At 46.2% G+C, this 15,582-nt stretch overlaps 1 protein-coding gene across 1 annotated transcript in view; it reads right to left on the bottom strand.

Moving 5' to 3' along the window:
• Nucleotides 1-12,238, bottom strand: part of LOC130108549 (membrane-associated guanylate kinase, WW and PDZ domain-containing protein 1-like) — a 105,841-nt gene extending 93,603 nt beyond the window's left edge. The window contains 1 exon segment of the mRNA XM_056275533.1: nucleotides 11,757-12,238. Coding sequence (XP_056131508.1) covers nucleotides 11,757-12,057 — 301 coding nt within the window. The 5' untranslated portion in view covers nucleotides 12,058-12,238.
• Nucleotides 12,239-15,582: the final 3,344 nt, after the last annotated feature.

The following is a 15,582-nucleotide window of genomic DNA, read 5'->3' as shown; positions in this document are numbered from 1 at the left end:
TCGTAAAGACTTCTACCTGCCCCAGGACACAGCTGTACATCTGGGAACAGGGCAGGCCACGCTGATGCTGACGCAGCATGGACACACACACACACACACACACACACACACACACACACACACACACACACACACACACACACACACACGCACGCACGCACACGGAAGACCATCAAGGTGTTTGATCCTTTAGGTTTGACAGATGGTCCACCTGTTTGAAGCTGTCAGTCGTGCAGAGTGATTAACCCCTTCCAGACACATCAGGCGTAGCAGGCTGGGGGCCAGACCATGGGAATGTCAGAGGATCCTTTAACCTGACCGTCTCAGTGATCAGAGACAGCTGCGGGTACCTTGACCACACTTTGTCCTGGCATGCATGGGAATTTGGTTAGTGTGTGTGTGTGCGTGTGTGTGTGTGCGTTTAACATGGAGAAATTGTACCTTGCTGAGGAGTTTTGTACAATCACTGAATTCATCTTATCATAGTTGAACCAGGGCGGCACAGTGGCGCAGTGGTTAGCGCGGTCACTTCACAGCAAGAAGGTCCTGGGTTCAAGCCCCGGGGTAGTCCAACCTTGGTGGGTCGTCCTCTGGGTGGAGTTTGCATGTTCTCCTCGTGTCTGTGTGGGTTTCCTCTGGGTGCTCCGGTTTCCTCCCACAGTCCAAAGACATGTAGGTCAGGTGAATCGGCCATACTAAATTGTCCCTAGGTATGAATGTGTGTGTGACGGCCTGTCCAGGGTGTCTCCCTGCCTGCCACCCAATGCATGCTGGGATAGGCTCCTGTATCCCTGAGAGCAGGATAAGTGATTTGGATAATGGATGTATGGATAGTTGAACTTTTTTTTTTTTGCCTACATGGTGATGGTGGTCGCGTGGCTCGGGGACCTGGGCTGTTGCGGTAGCTTCTGGACACTGCTTGGCATCCTCTTCATCATGTTCTTCATATATTTTATAATTCCATTATAATTCTGTTATCCTCTTTCAATGCTGTATTCTGTAAATTTGTTGTCTTCTGTCAACACAACATCCATTGCACGTTGTCCATCTTGGCAGAGATATCCCTCCTCTGTTGCTCTCCCTGAGGTTTCTTCCTATTTTTTCACCCCTTTAAAAGTTTTTTTTTTTTTTAGGGAGTTGTTCCTTAGCCAATGAGAGGGTCTAAGGACAGGGTGTTGTGTTGCTGTAAAGCCTCCTGAGGCAGATTTGTAATTTGTGATATTGGGCTACACAAATAAAAATTGACTTGACTTGAACCAGTTATGTAGATCCTGCTCTGGTCTGAGGAGGTTTGCTCTTGCAGGATGGCGTGTTGCTACGACGCAGCATAAAAAGAATAAAATGGCCCTTACACAACTTACTTTTCTGCATCCAAGCTCGCTGTGTCTACACATCAATTAAGGAAGGACCCTCTCCTGCTTTGCCATAGGCATTATGTCATGTCACTCTGCCAGCAGAGGGCTCTGGAGATAAGCATTGTGACAAGGGTTTTACTTGTTGAACGCATCCAGGGCAACGTCACATCACAGGACTGCTAACATTAAGGAATTGGCACTACCAGAATCCAGCTGATGTGCTCAGCCTGCTGGACAGGACTGTCACCATTATCTCCTACCCAGAGCTGCCGTCAGAGATTACACAGAGACTGCCGGAGTTTGGACCCTTTTACCCTCTTAAGTGTTAAACCACCACTGCTGTGACTCATTAGATCCTAAATAGCAGTGTCCCACCCACAGTTAGCGTCCGCCCCACAACCACATATCCTGCTAAGTGCAGCCGGACAGAGCTGTCTCTGATACGGTGCAGATAATTACAGACCGACAGAAGTCAGCTAAGGTGGAGCTTCACCATCAGCGATTTAGCAAAGGCCTTTCAGATGTCTTAAGGGTGGCAAGAGCCCATAGAGATGCGGAGGAAGCCCTTGATATGTGCCCACTGGTGTAAAGGGAGCATGTTTTGCGACTAGATAGCGGTGTTAAACACGAGAGTCAGGGTGTCGGTGGAAGAGAAACTGGTAAACCGACTGGGGTCATGTCAGCCTCTCAAGAGCTTATGGGTAACCTGAATCTCTGAAGAGATGGGCCGAGTGGGAGGGAGGGAAGGGAAGGGATAGAGAGATCAGCGCGATGAGAAATCCTCCGAGGATCATCTCGAAACCTTTCACCTCCCGTGAAATGAAAAACAGGACACGTCGCGTGAAGCTATATCGCTGTGAATTTGCCAAGAAGTATCACAATTACCACAACATGGTGTTTTGCTTGCAAATGTCTAAATGAGCACGGGCTGCCACCCTAGAGACCGTTACCATTTCCAACGTCCTGCTGCAAGCCTGCAGCAGCATGCTCAATGACAGAGCAGCTTTGCCAAACCAAACGTGTTTTTCGCCTCCTATGCTATTTATATGCATCTTTATAAATGTGTAATTACTATGCGGAAAATCACAACAAAACTAAAGAAAAGATCTGAAAGTATTATTTCGACTCATGCATGTAATACCAGGCCTTTAATGGTGCGTAATCCTTTCCAGATGTGTGAATCTATGAGTAGTGCAGCTTAGCCTAAATGTCAGCCTATCTGCTATGTGTGTGTTTGTGTGTGCCATATATATATATATATATATATATATATATATATATATATATATATATATATATATATATATATATATATATATATACAAGCTTTTGCATATTCTACCTACCTACTGATGTAAAAATTGCAAAATTTGGCAAACTTTGCCCACTGCTCCTAACTACACAGCTAGGATGGGTTAAACGCAGGGGGTAATTTCCCTATAGGGATCAACCAAACCATCAAAACAACACAAATACTCTCCCCTGTTACTCATTTACCCAAGATTAGTCATTATTTAACCAAACATTGATCAAATTTGTGGGAAAAGTACAGAGAGGCATTGTGACTCTCAACTTATACCTGGACTAAGTGTCACGATAGCATCACATCCTGTTCCCCCCTATCGAAGGGCAGACCCGATGCCGGGGCAAAGCGTCCCTCACGGGTTAGTAGTGTATTTTGAAGCCGTGTTCTGTGTCCGGGCATCACAAACGAGTCTCAGAGGAGCTGCATTTATTCAGTGTCGAGCAAATCTTGCTGGCAACATCAAAACAAATCCGTTGTTGTTTATTTCAATCATGTTTAAAAAAAAAGGGGGGGAGGTCTGGATGACAGAAACCAGAAAGGAGACAGGGTGAGAAAAATGACAGCTGAATTTACTTTTATCAGTTCATCACAGCTGTATATATAGAGCACAGAAATAACTGAGGGATGGAGAAGAGAGAGACCATCAGAGCACAGGCCAGTCTACCTCTGCAAATAGTTATGCAAACTAGATCTTTCTATGGTGTCTCCACATTCAAAGGCCACGGGTTTTTGGACTAAATAGCAACTTACAGGCACCTGGATTCGACATTGTCACCTTATGACACTTAAATTACACAAAAAAATGCAATATATGCACACTATACAGGTATGCATTATCATTTACCACCAGTAACTCATATATTACACATAAAAAAGTTGCAAATTAATTACTTAAAAATTATAATAATAAATAATAGTAATAATAATAATAAATAATTACAAATAATAAACAAATAAATTGTAAATTAATTAATTGATTAAAAAATAAAATAAGTGATTACAAGTAGCAAATAAATAAAAAATTAAATTAATTAATTAACTAATTAAAAATAAATTAAATAATAATTACTAATAGTAAATAAATAAATTGTGAATAAAATAAATAAATTGGTGGTGGTGGAAGTGAGTTACCCCCCTTCAATGGGAGCGGCTTTGGGTGTCTAGAAAAATGCAATATAAATGTAATGATTATTATTATTATTATCATTATTATCATTAAATATATAGATAACTTGTCAACGCGACTGGTTGCATAAACAAAATTGTCCAGGAAACCAAAAACAATTACGAGTGTCAAACATTGTGAATGGTGGCGTGTAATTACTGGTGACTCAACGGTGTGAAAGATGCAGCGAGACAAAGCATGCTTTAATCCTTTAACAATGCAATCTTTCAGCACCCAAGATTTGTGCAAAATGATTTGTCGCTAGGCCACCGACAACTTTCCTACTGAGCGAAGTGCCTGTCAGTATTTCTGCAGGGCGTGCTATATACGTCTTGTTGGAGAAGAGTGATTTGTCCACGGGGCCTATAGTTATCGTAGGGCAATAAAGAAAATAATATGGAAGTGGAACCCAAGTGCACGAGTTGGAGGTGCAATCACACAGTCACAATGAGCGATATCCTCAACGGCCTCCCGTCCCACAAAGACTGTTACTTCAGAAACAAACGAATACACAGTGCCCAAGGCATATATTTACAGCAGGCCCAGCTCACAGACATGGCGACTACACTGTCATTGTGGTTTGGTTCTTAAGAAAACTCATAATTTAAGTGAACGCCAGCGCCTGAGCGAGGGATCTTCGGGCGGAGAACTCAGCCGTAAGAAAGGACGGAGTAACAGAGACGCAGGAATTCTCCGGCGGGGAGGCTGACGGTAGCTTTTGCACGAGGAACGAGTTCTGCACTGCACCGTAGGGGGGCGGGGGGGTCATTCGTAGTATAATATGACATAGGCAGCCTGTCTACATCTTACACCCTGCCACTGTTGTTGCCCTTACTAGCTGTATAGATGTTGGATATTACTGCACACTGACTACGCAGGAGATGCATGTACCCCAGCAGCCCTGAGGGTGCAGACCAGTCTGGTTTGCGGTGGTCAAAGATAGTGTAATGAGTACGGTATGAACCAGTGGCACGGGGGTAGATTTACACTCCTTTATCGCGGGTAGCATTCCTTGCTAGCTGAGGTCACTTCTCGGTTTCAAGCATGTTGTTACCGATGAGAAGCAAACACCGATTGTGGGTCCTTATTTTGCAAACAAAACAAGGCCACACTTCACCAATGGCAGCACGTTCACTTGCAAGTGTGTGTGTGTCTGTGTGTGTGTGGTGTGGACAGATAGGACTAGGGACTAGACAGGACTTCCTGGCTCCCTGTGGGGTAACACCTGTTTTCTGCACCACTGAAACAACACACCTCTCCATCCATCTTCCAGACAAACACCGACACACAAACACGCATACATACAAACACACTACACTACTACGCACTACCCTGCAAAGAGGAATGGAAAGGTACTGAAAAGGTGGCGAGGGCTTTCAATAGTCAGCACGTGGGAAACTCATGGAAATTCCCGTTTTGCACACACACACACACACACACACACACACACACACACACACATATATATAAAATGCTTTGTTCACATAAAGGAAACAAAGCCACAACTGCAGCCTCGATGGAAATGCCACGACAACACCCGCCTGTGACGGCGGCACGGTGGAGTCTTTACTCCTCGATGACTAAACGATTGCAAAAGGGTGCAGCAATGGTTTCTGACGCTGCACCTATACTTGGTATCTGACACACGTAATGTGTCATGACTCCAGTCTGATGCGATGGGGAATAAAAGTGCGAGCGGCCCTGTTCACTGTTCATGTGCAAATACAACCTGAGTCTTACACCCACTACCTTCGTTTGGCACTGCATTCCAGGCTGACTCGCACAGCATTTACACAACCCCGTGTGAATCATATAAAGATGAACTTGTGTTGGGTAGTACTGTCTCCTCCTCACAGCCAGGAGTATTGTTAGCAGGCCAGCCTGTCTCACTGAACCTCATGAAACGCTGTTAACTCACGCACACACACACGCACACACACACTGACACATACACACACACAATGACACACACACACACCGACACATACACACTGACATATACACACACACACTGACACACACACACTGACATATACACACACACACACACTGACACATACACACATGCATGCATGCATGCACACACGCACTGACACATACACATTCACACACATACACTGACACACGCACACACACAAACATACACACAAACATACACACATGCACGCACGGACACACACTGACACATACACACATGCACACACGCACACACACATACACTACCACACACAACACACACACATACACACAGACACATACACACACTGAAAAATACACACTCACTGACTAACACACACACACACACATGCTCACATGCTAACGCATACACACACACATACACACACACATACTGACACACACACACACACAAACATACACATACACACACACACACTGTCAAATACACACACACTGACACACACACATGCAAGACTGCTCTGCTCCCTTCCTTTAGGCTCTGGTAGCGTGTTGGGGTCCTCACAGCACACGCCGGTGACACTGTGGTGTTGGTGGACCCGGACACAGACCAGCGGCGGCATGTGACAGGCCCATCTGACAGGTCTCCGTGGCTAAGTGAGTGCGACGGTAAACGAGGAAGTGGAGATGAAGGATGAGGATGAGATGAAGGGAGGGGGGGATGAGGAGTGCAGAGAGAGGGAGGAGGAAGGTGGGCAGCCGGGGAACTCACGTCAAGCTTCTGACAAGCCTCACAGGGATGTGCAGTACTTAAGACAGCAGACGGGTCTTCATCAGAACCCACAAAGCCTTGCTGGTTAACAAAATATTAGCAGGGCTCTCTACGCACCCAGCAAATTATATTATATCGTTATTTTCACAAATCTGCTTGGCTCTCTCTCTCACAGCAGGCACTGTGACGCCGGACATGCTTAATAAACCAATAAACTCAAACAAGACTGATCAAATCATAGGCTTCATAGGGATATAGATTTTATATTTCAGCTATCAGCTACTATATCAGCTTCCAGACTCTTTCTGAGACACGTGTGCCAAGAGAAAAGCCTCCCCACCACGTAGTTCAGCTTTAGAGAGGGGCCGTCTTGAAAGTTTTGATGCCTTGAAGAAAAAAAACCCGGGCCCCGACTCACTGGGGCCGCCAATAATTCAATACCATCTTTTCTTGTTTTTCAATGGTACTGGAATCGGATGAAGTTCAGATATTTTCACAGCGACGCACAGTTTTTGTGTCCGAATTGACGACAATGTGAAATTATTCCCTAAAATTATTCCCACAAAATTCATTCTGAGATATATTTGAGGAAGCGTTGCTTGAAAACTAGTTTTGGTTCAATATTGTACTGAGTAAACATGGTATTTTTGCATACGTAATTAGATATATTAGCTATTGTGATCTATCTATCTATCTATCTATCTATCTATCAATCTATCTATCTATCTATCTATCTATCTATCTATCTATCTATCTATCTATCTATCTATAGTGTAAAATCATTCCTTATGAATATCATGATATCTTCCACATCGCCCAGCGTTATCCTTCTAGCACACACACACTCTGAGGTTGAGATACAGCCATGGAATAGCCCTACTTAAGCTGCAAGGGGTTCTGTGTTTTGCTCAAGGGCACTAGGGCAGGGCAGATGCATGCTGTCTGGTTTTGATCTCACAGTTATAAGATGGAATTCCACATCACAATAACATCACCCTGCTTTGAAGAAGGGGGTCCGGGGTGGGGAGGGGGGGGGGGGCAGGGAGAAGGCCACAGGGGTGAGGATTGCAACCGGAATGACACGTGGAGGATTTGATGGCTTCAAGGCCTCATGACATGATTCAGTGAGGCGCACCAGGAGACACCAGGAGCCTGCACGCCCCGGGAATGTCTGGCATCCACCCCGCCCAGAGACAACAGTGTCGTTTCTTCCTGGCCGTGGTGTTCAAGAAGGGGCTGAGCCCTAAAAGTCCAGGGCCTATTTCCCCTTAAGCTCCGAAGAACACCTGGTTGATGAAAAGCCACCCACCCAGCCAATATCCAGGTCAGTAGTTCAGCTTAAAGGGTCTAGTAAACAACTGCCACAATATTCAAAAAGAAGAACTTAAATACACTCAACCGGACTGGTGTCACACACTTTGGAGACGTTTCGCCGCCCATCCAACTGGCTTAGTTAACCAAACACCCCTATAATAGCAAAACCCTACGATAGCAGTCCAGTTTATCTGATTTCTTTTTTGGGTGCAATCGTACCACCCGGATGACCCAGAAGAATCTAGCCAGAAAACTGCCAAAATAATGTCCAACTTGTAAGATGCACACTATTTCAGTTTAAAAAGGCACTTATCAGAGGGGGGGGGGGGTCCAACTCAGATTCATACAACCACGGTTAATAACGCCTCAAGGCTCAGCAATGTGATGCATAACCTTGGTAAACTCAACTAAATAAAGATAATCTGTTATTGTGACGGGGTTTGTGTCACTGAAACGCGAGCAGCACAGTCGATGAAGTCTCACGAAAGCCTCCTCACCTGTGCAGCGGGAGTGACCGGCAAACAGGAGATAAGGGCTTGTAGGTCAAAGTCCTTACATCTCCTCCTCAGCACTATCCGAATAATAAACACCGGCCCCGTGTACTTTATCTTGTAAGCCGCGATAGGCTTTACATTTCGGTAATTCATCTGGATCTCCGGCGATGAAGAAATATTTATATGTATACATTAGATATGAAGTTTAGCCGCACCGATGAATAGCGAAGGACAAAGGAAAGAATCACAGTCCCGGGGTTTATTTGCTTTCATTGTGTACTTGGCTTATCTCAGTGTAGCTAGGTTAACTATTATAACTACAGCTAGCTACTCATTAGCTAGCTAACCAGTATTATTTATCACAACTTATCTATGAACACTATAGAAGTCTAAAAAGGTGATTTTTGCTTTTTGTGAACCAGCCACTGGCAGACAGTGTATTTTCTCAGAAGGTTGTTAATGGAAACCATCGAATGCAACACGTTCTCACGGCGCCTTCATGCTGCCGCAAGCCAAGGGGTAATCTGCCCGACAAAAAAGCCTGACTTAACGCAGTAGAACAAACACACACAACATTTGTTTACATATCCTCAATGGGAAAAAAGATAGGTCAGAGTCAAAATCCCACCCTAAAATTCACCCCAAACTTAACCCTTTCCCGAACACGAAGCCTAAAACTGCAACCCTAACCTTAACTCTGCACCAAACCAGCAAAAAATAAATTAAATAAACCTTAAACCCTTACTTTTAACACAGAGCCTAAAGCTAACGCCTTACTTAAATACTACACCCAACCCTAAATTCAACCCCTAGCCCAGAAATAACCCATTTTCTCATGAGGGCCAGAAAAACCTCCCCTACTCGATAGATGGTTTTCGATTTTACTATCCTTATGAGGCAAGTTGGTCCTCACAAGTGTAAACACACACACACACACACATACACACAGCCCAGTCACAGAGCCAGCACCACAGGAATCTGAGTGTAATACGCTGCCCCTCTCCACAGGAATTTTCAAAGTACATCGGGACACAAATTCTCCAATCCTGGTAGACCGGCGGGACTGTCGGCTCATTCCAGAGTCAGAGGAACCCACCTGTGGGGCCCCACCGCTTCACTATGGTGACACTGATAGAGTTTCTCTTTACTGAAGCAACATGCCCTGTAATAGGACCCACAGAGGAATCTGATCTTCCCCCCTATCAGTCTGTCACCTGGTCTGGGACTGGGAATACCTGCCAGATCCTCAGCCCCCCCCCCCCCGAGGGGCCGGCTGCTGCAGCCGCCGTTGGTTCGGCATGGGAGCCCGGCAGGTTGGAGCACAATGGAGTACTTGTGAGCGAGGAAGCAGCCCAGGTAGAATGTGCTCCCCTCTAATTAGAGTCAGGGGAATCTGCTGACGCATGCAACACAGCGCAAACAAAGAGATGACCAAGAGGGCTACGAACAGCCTTCACAGTTTGCTCAATTATTCCTATTCTCCCTTTGATTTGAATAATCTCATGTCGCCCGACATAAACGTACATTAACACTTTTCAAACATTTTGGAATATTTCTGTTTCAATGGGTTGGATGGATGGGTGGGTGGGTGGGTGGGATAGGGGCAGCATGGCTCAAGAGGCAGAGCAGAGAGCGTATCAAAGTGCCCTTGAGCAAGACACTGAACCTCAAACCGCTCCTGGTGAGCAGGTTGGCGCCTTGCACAGCAGCCTCCACCATCGGTGTGTGAATGTGAGTGTGTGTGTGAACGGGTGAATGTGAGTCATGCACTGTAAAGCGCTTTGAGTGGCCAGTAGACTAGAAAAGCACTCTATAAGTGCAGTCCATTTACCATTTATAGTGAAGACGGAAATGAAAGACTCTTAAAAGAGAGGGCACAACACAAAATGCAGGTTTTGGACTGGGTTCAAACCCACAATGTTAGGCCCGAGACCATTCAGTGTGCTCTCTAATTATTGGTCCAGAATAGTTTTAAAAAAAATCTGCTTTGGAATATTAACCCCTTATCATTGTGCCGTTAACGAAAGCTATTGTTCGATGAACGGCAACCGGACACCTTTTCCTGCAAACGCCGTCCACGGCTGGGCCTGAGCTCGCCCCGTGTCAGAGAGGTCGGCTGTTTGGCTCGAGAGGTCAAACATTCGGTGTGGGGCCACTAATGGACATACAGTACACCAGAGAGGCAATAATGCCCCCACTGAAACCACCCCGCTGTTATATAACACAGTTAACGATTTTCCCAGAGAGGCACTGTTAGCCTTGTCACATACGTCTGTGACGTGTGTGTGTCTGTGTGTGTGTTTAGAGCAGCATGACAAAATGATGACAGACAGGATTGTGCTTCTGGTATTTGGGGCAAAACACACACACACACGCCTCCGACTTCAAACAAAAGCTTCAGTCTCTCAAGTCGGGCCATTTCTCAAAGCTCGTCCTTGGAAATCACTGACAGACCACATAACGTCTTCACTTGGACGCGGCTGCAAACATCACAACTAACAAGGAAAACACAAATCTGGGGAGAGAAAAAAGAAAAAGAAGAAGAAGAAGAAGAAGAAGGAAATAAACATGAAACGCTGACAAAAAGCAGCAGTTTGAATCTGGTTATGTCTCGCTCCCTCTGGCTGTCTCTCAGACAGATGCGCAGCAGACCGAGGGCAATAGGTCAAGCTCATCTAACTCACAGTGGGCATTTCCAGAAATAACCCCAGCTGCCCGTGAGTACTCTGTGTCTCTCTTTGACATCACATCTGTCGCCGTGTTAAGGAGGACGCAACGAATATCCCTTGGAATTACTCAGCACTGCTGTGACACGGGTTTATGACGTTATCTGCAGCGAAAGCCTGACAAGCAAATCGATATGTCACTTATAGCCGTCTTAAGTCTTAGGGAGAGGCCCAAACTTCCAACTTGTGATCTTTCCTCATCGACATCATGTGAAGCAGCAAAACACGGGTGGCAGCCAGTGCGTCCTGTGAGAGGTGTTGCATAGCGCAGGATGTGGAGATGCGGAGATGCAGTCACTCCAAGTGGGCTAAGCTCTAACCCTGGAGACACGGCCCCATGTGACTTCAGCACCCCTTGGCAGACAAACAGGAGTAGGGCAACTGTCAGGGCAGCTTCGTGTCAAGTTGTGATCTGACTCTGTTGGGGGGGGGGGGATGAACAGCCACAATTCCCTGCCCCGTCTCTCTACCTGTGTGGGGTTGGCTTTGACAGCGGATGCTTCTGATGGTGTGTGCCACAATATGCGCGTCAGTTATAAGCAATGTCTCTTTGCATGCGTGCGCGAGTGCGTGCGTGCGTGCGCGTGCGCGCGTGTGTACATTCAAACCCCCCCTCTTTTTCCTCTCATATATTGACTCAACTTTTCCCCCCAGTCTCTGTCACCAGCAGCTTGTGGACACCGTATCCCAATAAAACCCACACTTACCTTGACGCACAGTTTTCAGCCTGATGGGACTCTTGCAACTCTTAATCACGGCCAAGATGTCGTAGAGGGGCAATCCAGACACCGACAACCCCTCAATTTCCAACAATAATTCCCCCTCGTGTAGCTTCCCATACTGGTAGACCACGTCGTGTTCTCTGAGATGTCCAATGTATGGGAACTCTCCATTCTCAGCTCCGCCGCGCAACTCCACTCCGAGGAGGTCAGCGCGCTCGTCTCGCCTAATAGCGCACTCGTTCACTTTGGTGACCCAGTGGTTCTTCTTCTGGATGACTTTTGCCATGGTGACGGCTCGGATCCAAACGAAACCCCGTCAGTTCCGCGGAAGGGCATCGAACACAGCCCGTGCATAGTACACGGCAAGTCCCCAAACACGGAAAACTTCAGGTTGCTCGGACATAACTCCCAAGGTGGAGCGTTTCTACACCTCCCCTGAACCGAAGCGCGCTTTCCCCGGCTTCAGCGACTCCTGCTGATTCCTGCTTTTACTCCACATCCTCTTCTTAACGCACACGCGCCGCGTCCGGTGATCCCTCGGGAGACGATCTAATCCGCCCGCAATACTTTCACCAAAACAAACATCCCTCCCCCCCTCCCCTCCCCTCCTTCCCACTCGCTTCTATTTTAAAATCTTTTTTTTTCTTCTTCTTCTTTTACCTTGACTTCTCCATCGAGTCACTCCGTTTAGAACTTTTTTCTTCACCTATGACCAACTGTTAGTCTGTATCGCCCTGTCTGACAAGTAGGCTGAGCTGTAAACACAGCCAGCGGCGCCTTTAAGCAGGTAGCTAACATGTCACTTCATCCCATTTGCTCCAACGCCTGAAATGAAGTAGTAGTAGCGGGGGGGGACGCATGCGTCCCGCGCGGAGTCCTACCCGGCTCCTGCCGGGTCCTAAACTCCCTCGGCGAAGCGCTCCGTCCAACGTGCGCTTCCAACCGGATTACAGTCATCTCTGCATCTAATCCCCCCCCCCCGTTACTCTTTATCCACCCCCCCGTTACTCTTTATCCACCCCCCCCCCGTTACTCTTTATTCCCCCTCCCCCGGTTACTCTTTATTCATAAATAATGGCACAGCACCACCGGGACACGTCCTGTCGTACCTCTCCCAAAGGCACAACTCCCTGTAAAAGTTAAACAGAGCGGTGCTTATTCCGTGTGAACGCCTATACTGTATACTGTATACTGTAAACTGTATACTGTAAACTGTATACTGTAAACTGTAAACTGTATACTGTAAACTGTAAACTGTAAACTGAATGACTATAATTCGAAAATTAGAGGGTGCTCTGAAGGTTTTCTTTGTTGGCCTCTCCAATTCCAGGATCTCTTTTTAAATGCAGTGACTCTTCTTATGAATCACTCACAAAGTGCCATTTAAATAAACAAAGCTGTTTATCTGCATGTCTGCAGATGGGGGGGGAGGGAGGGTGGGGGGGAGGGTACGTAAGACTATATGCTGTTGAAAGATGGTTTTGATATAATGTTAGCTATTGCACATGTGCAGTCAATCCTAGGCCTACTTCCAAGTGCAAATCTCAAACAGTAACCCTGTGTTGTTCTGTTCGCAATTAAGTCGTGCCCGTTGTGTTTTTGAAATCTTTGTAAATAACCTTTAGCCAACGAAAATGTAGAACACCGGGTCGCATTCATCTTCTTTTTTTTGTGGCATTGTGAATGGCGTAGGCTACATAAGGAAGTCACTGTTCCAGAGACATGTCGCCTGGTCCCTGAGTCATCTGAATTGAATCCAATTCGTTCATTGAAATAAACCAAGTCAGGCACTGAAATTCCAAATCAAATGGCAAAGCCAGGAGTTTCGGGTCCTACACAGTTCAGTTGGTGGAGCGGCCTGGTGTTATGGCAGCGTTTACCTTGAGCAAGGCACTGATACTGTCGAACACTGACGGTTCAGTCCCCACTATGGGGTAACCCGTACTGTAATGTCAGGCAGTTGTTTCACTGTAAACTCTGTGTCTTATTTGCGCTGGCGAAGCTCTTATTTCTTAAGTCACGCCTTCTGGCTTCTCCTGCTCACTTCCACCGAGGTTTCGGGGGCCAAACACAACCCTCTGACAGGCTTCTTGGTTAGCCAGACCATGAGCATCCTATAATTTACCGGGGTATTTGTTCAAAAAGGGAATTCTGGGCAGGCCGGCCATGTTTGGTATGGTTATTGATAATGACCGTATAAGCTCCTTAACTCAGCACTGAAATTCTATTTCCCCGAACCCCCGTCCCTCTTCTCATGACGGGAAAGCGAGCTTCAGAAAGTTATATCTTTGGGACATCTAATTATATCTTGGATGCAACCTCGCTTAGGAAAAAAAAGTTAACTCTGTATATTGTAAAAACAAAAAACATCTCAAGCAGAAATATATATATATATATATATATATATATTTTTTTCATGTAATGCAAGTAAATTGATGCTGTTCGTGTTATAGACGTATTAAGTGGGTTATGAGTTGAGTGAACAGGGATCAGGTGAGAAACACACGGCTGCGTTGGCATAAAAGACTCTCTTGTCTCTCCTACATGCTCACATACACTACAGTAACTGGCACTCGACCACAGGCTGCAAAGGCAGTGGCCTGAAAAGCAATAGATGAAAGGCAGCTTTCCGTCCCATTTCATCTCAGCGCCGAGTGCCGGGGAGTGCGCATGGTGACTGTGTGAAACGGTGGGAAGAGAGCCTACCTTATTTTTATCTCACCTACTTGCTTGCTTGTGTTCATCTCAAAGCAGCTAGAGTAACATCTTGATACTCTAGCTCTACCATATGGCTCTCAAAACCATGGCTTGCAACGATTTGATTCAGTTTTTGCAGAATATCCCTCAATTCCGTGTGTGTGTGTGCATGCGTGCATGTGTGTGTGTGTGTACGTGCATGCATGCATGTGTGTTTGTGTGTATGTGCATGCATGCACACAGATGGAAATCGGTGTCTTTGTGCCTATATGCATGCAGACATACATGCAGTATGCACGAGACTTGAAAATAAAACTGAACAACACAACATATAATCATGTCTTTCTTCTGCTGCAGAGTGGTATCTGTTCTCTTAGTCACATACCACATGACATTATGAAGGGGGCCAAAGTTTGCTGCTAACTGCTGTTGGCCACTTCACGTCACACACACACACACACACACACACACACACACACACACACACACACACACACACACACACACACACACACACACACACACACACACACACACACACACACACACATCTAGGGCAGCGATGCGCCCTGACTGGTAGGTTGAATGCCGTTTCCTCCTCCGCGCCGCCGCTGTGTGCCTGCATCTCCATCTGCAAAAAAAATTCAGCAGCAGATTGAACTCGACTCTTTACGCTAGCTTCATCCGTGGTGGAAACGTTTTCAGATGACGATCGTCGCCCATGTGGCGAGGACATCGGGGTAAATTATCATGTTTCTGAGTTGACTATCTGTGGGACACAGAGAAGCATAATGAGGGCCCTCTTTTCTGCATAGCTCAGGAACAACTAACCTGAGGCTCCGCTCGTTATGTACGGTCGGCTGAAAATGGAGAGCACAGTTCAGTGGCTTTAAACTAGATTAAACATCAGGACAAAGTGTGGCGGTAAGAACCGAGAGTAGAAAGTTTACCGAGTCCGTTTGTTAAGGGTAATGAGAAAGTCGTGACTTTGCTTTGGAAGAGAAACGAGACCGGCCTGCAGCGCACACTGTAAAATAATGAGATAATGGGTGCAAAGTCTCCAGTATTGAGTAACAGACAATCTGTTCCTTTATGTGAGTGACAGTAATTGGGT

The sequence above is a fragment of the Lampris incognitus genome, chromosome 2, assembly GCF_029633865.1.
Source record: "Lampris incognitus isolate fLamInc1 chromosome 2, fLamInc1.hap2, whole genome shotgun sequence".
NCBI lineage: Eukaryota > Metazoa > Chordata > Actinopteri > Lampriformes > Lampridae > Lampris > Lampris incognitus.
The sequence above is the reverse complement of the archived record's forward strand: the minus strand, read 5'-3'. Positions and strand labels throughout refer to the sequence as shown.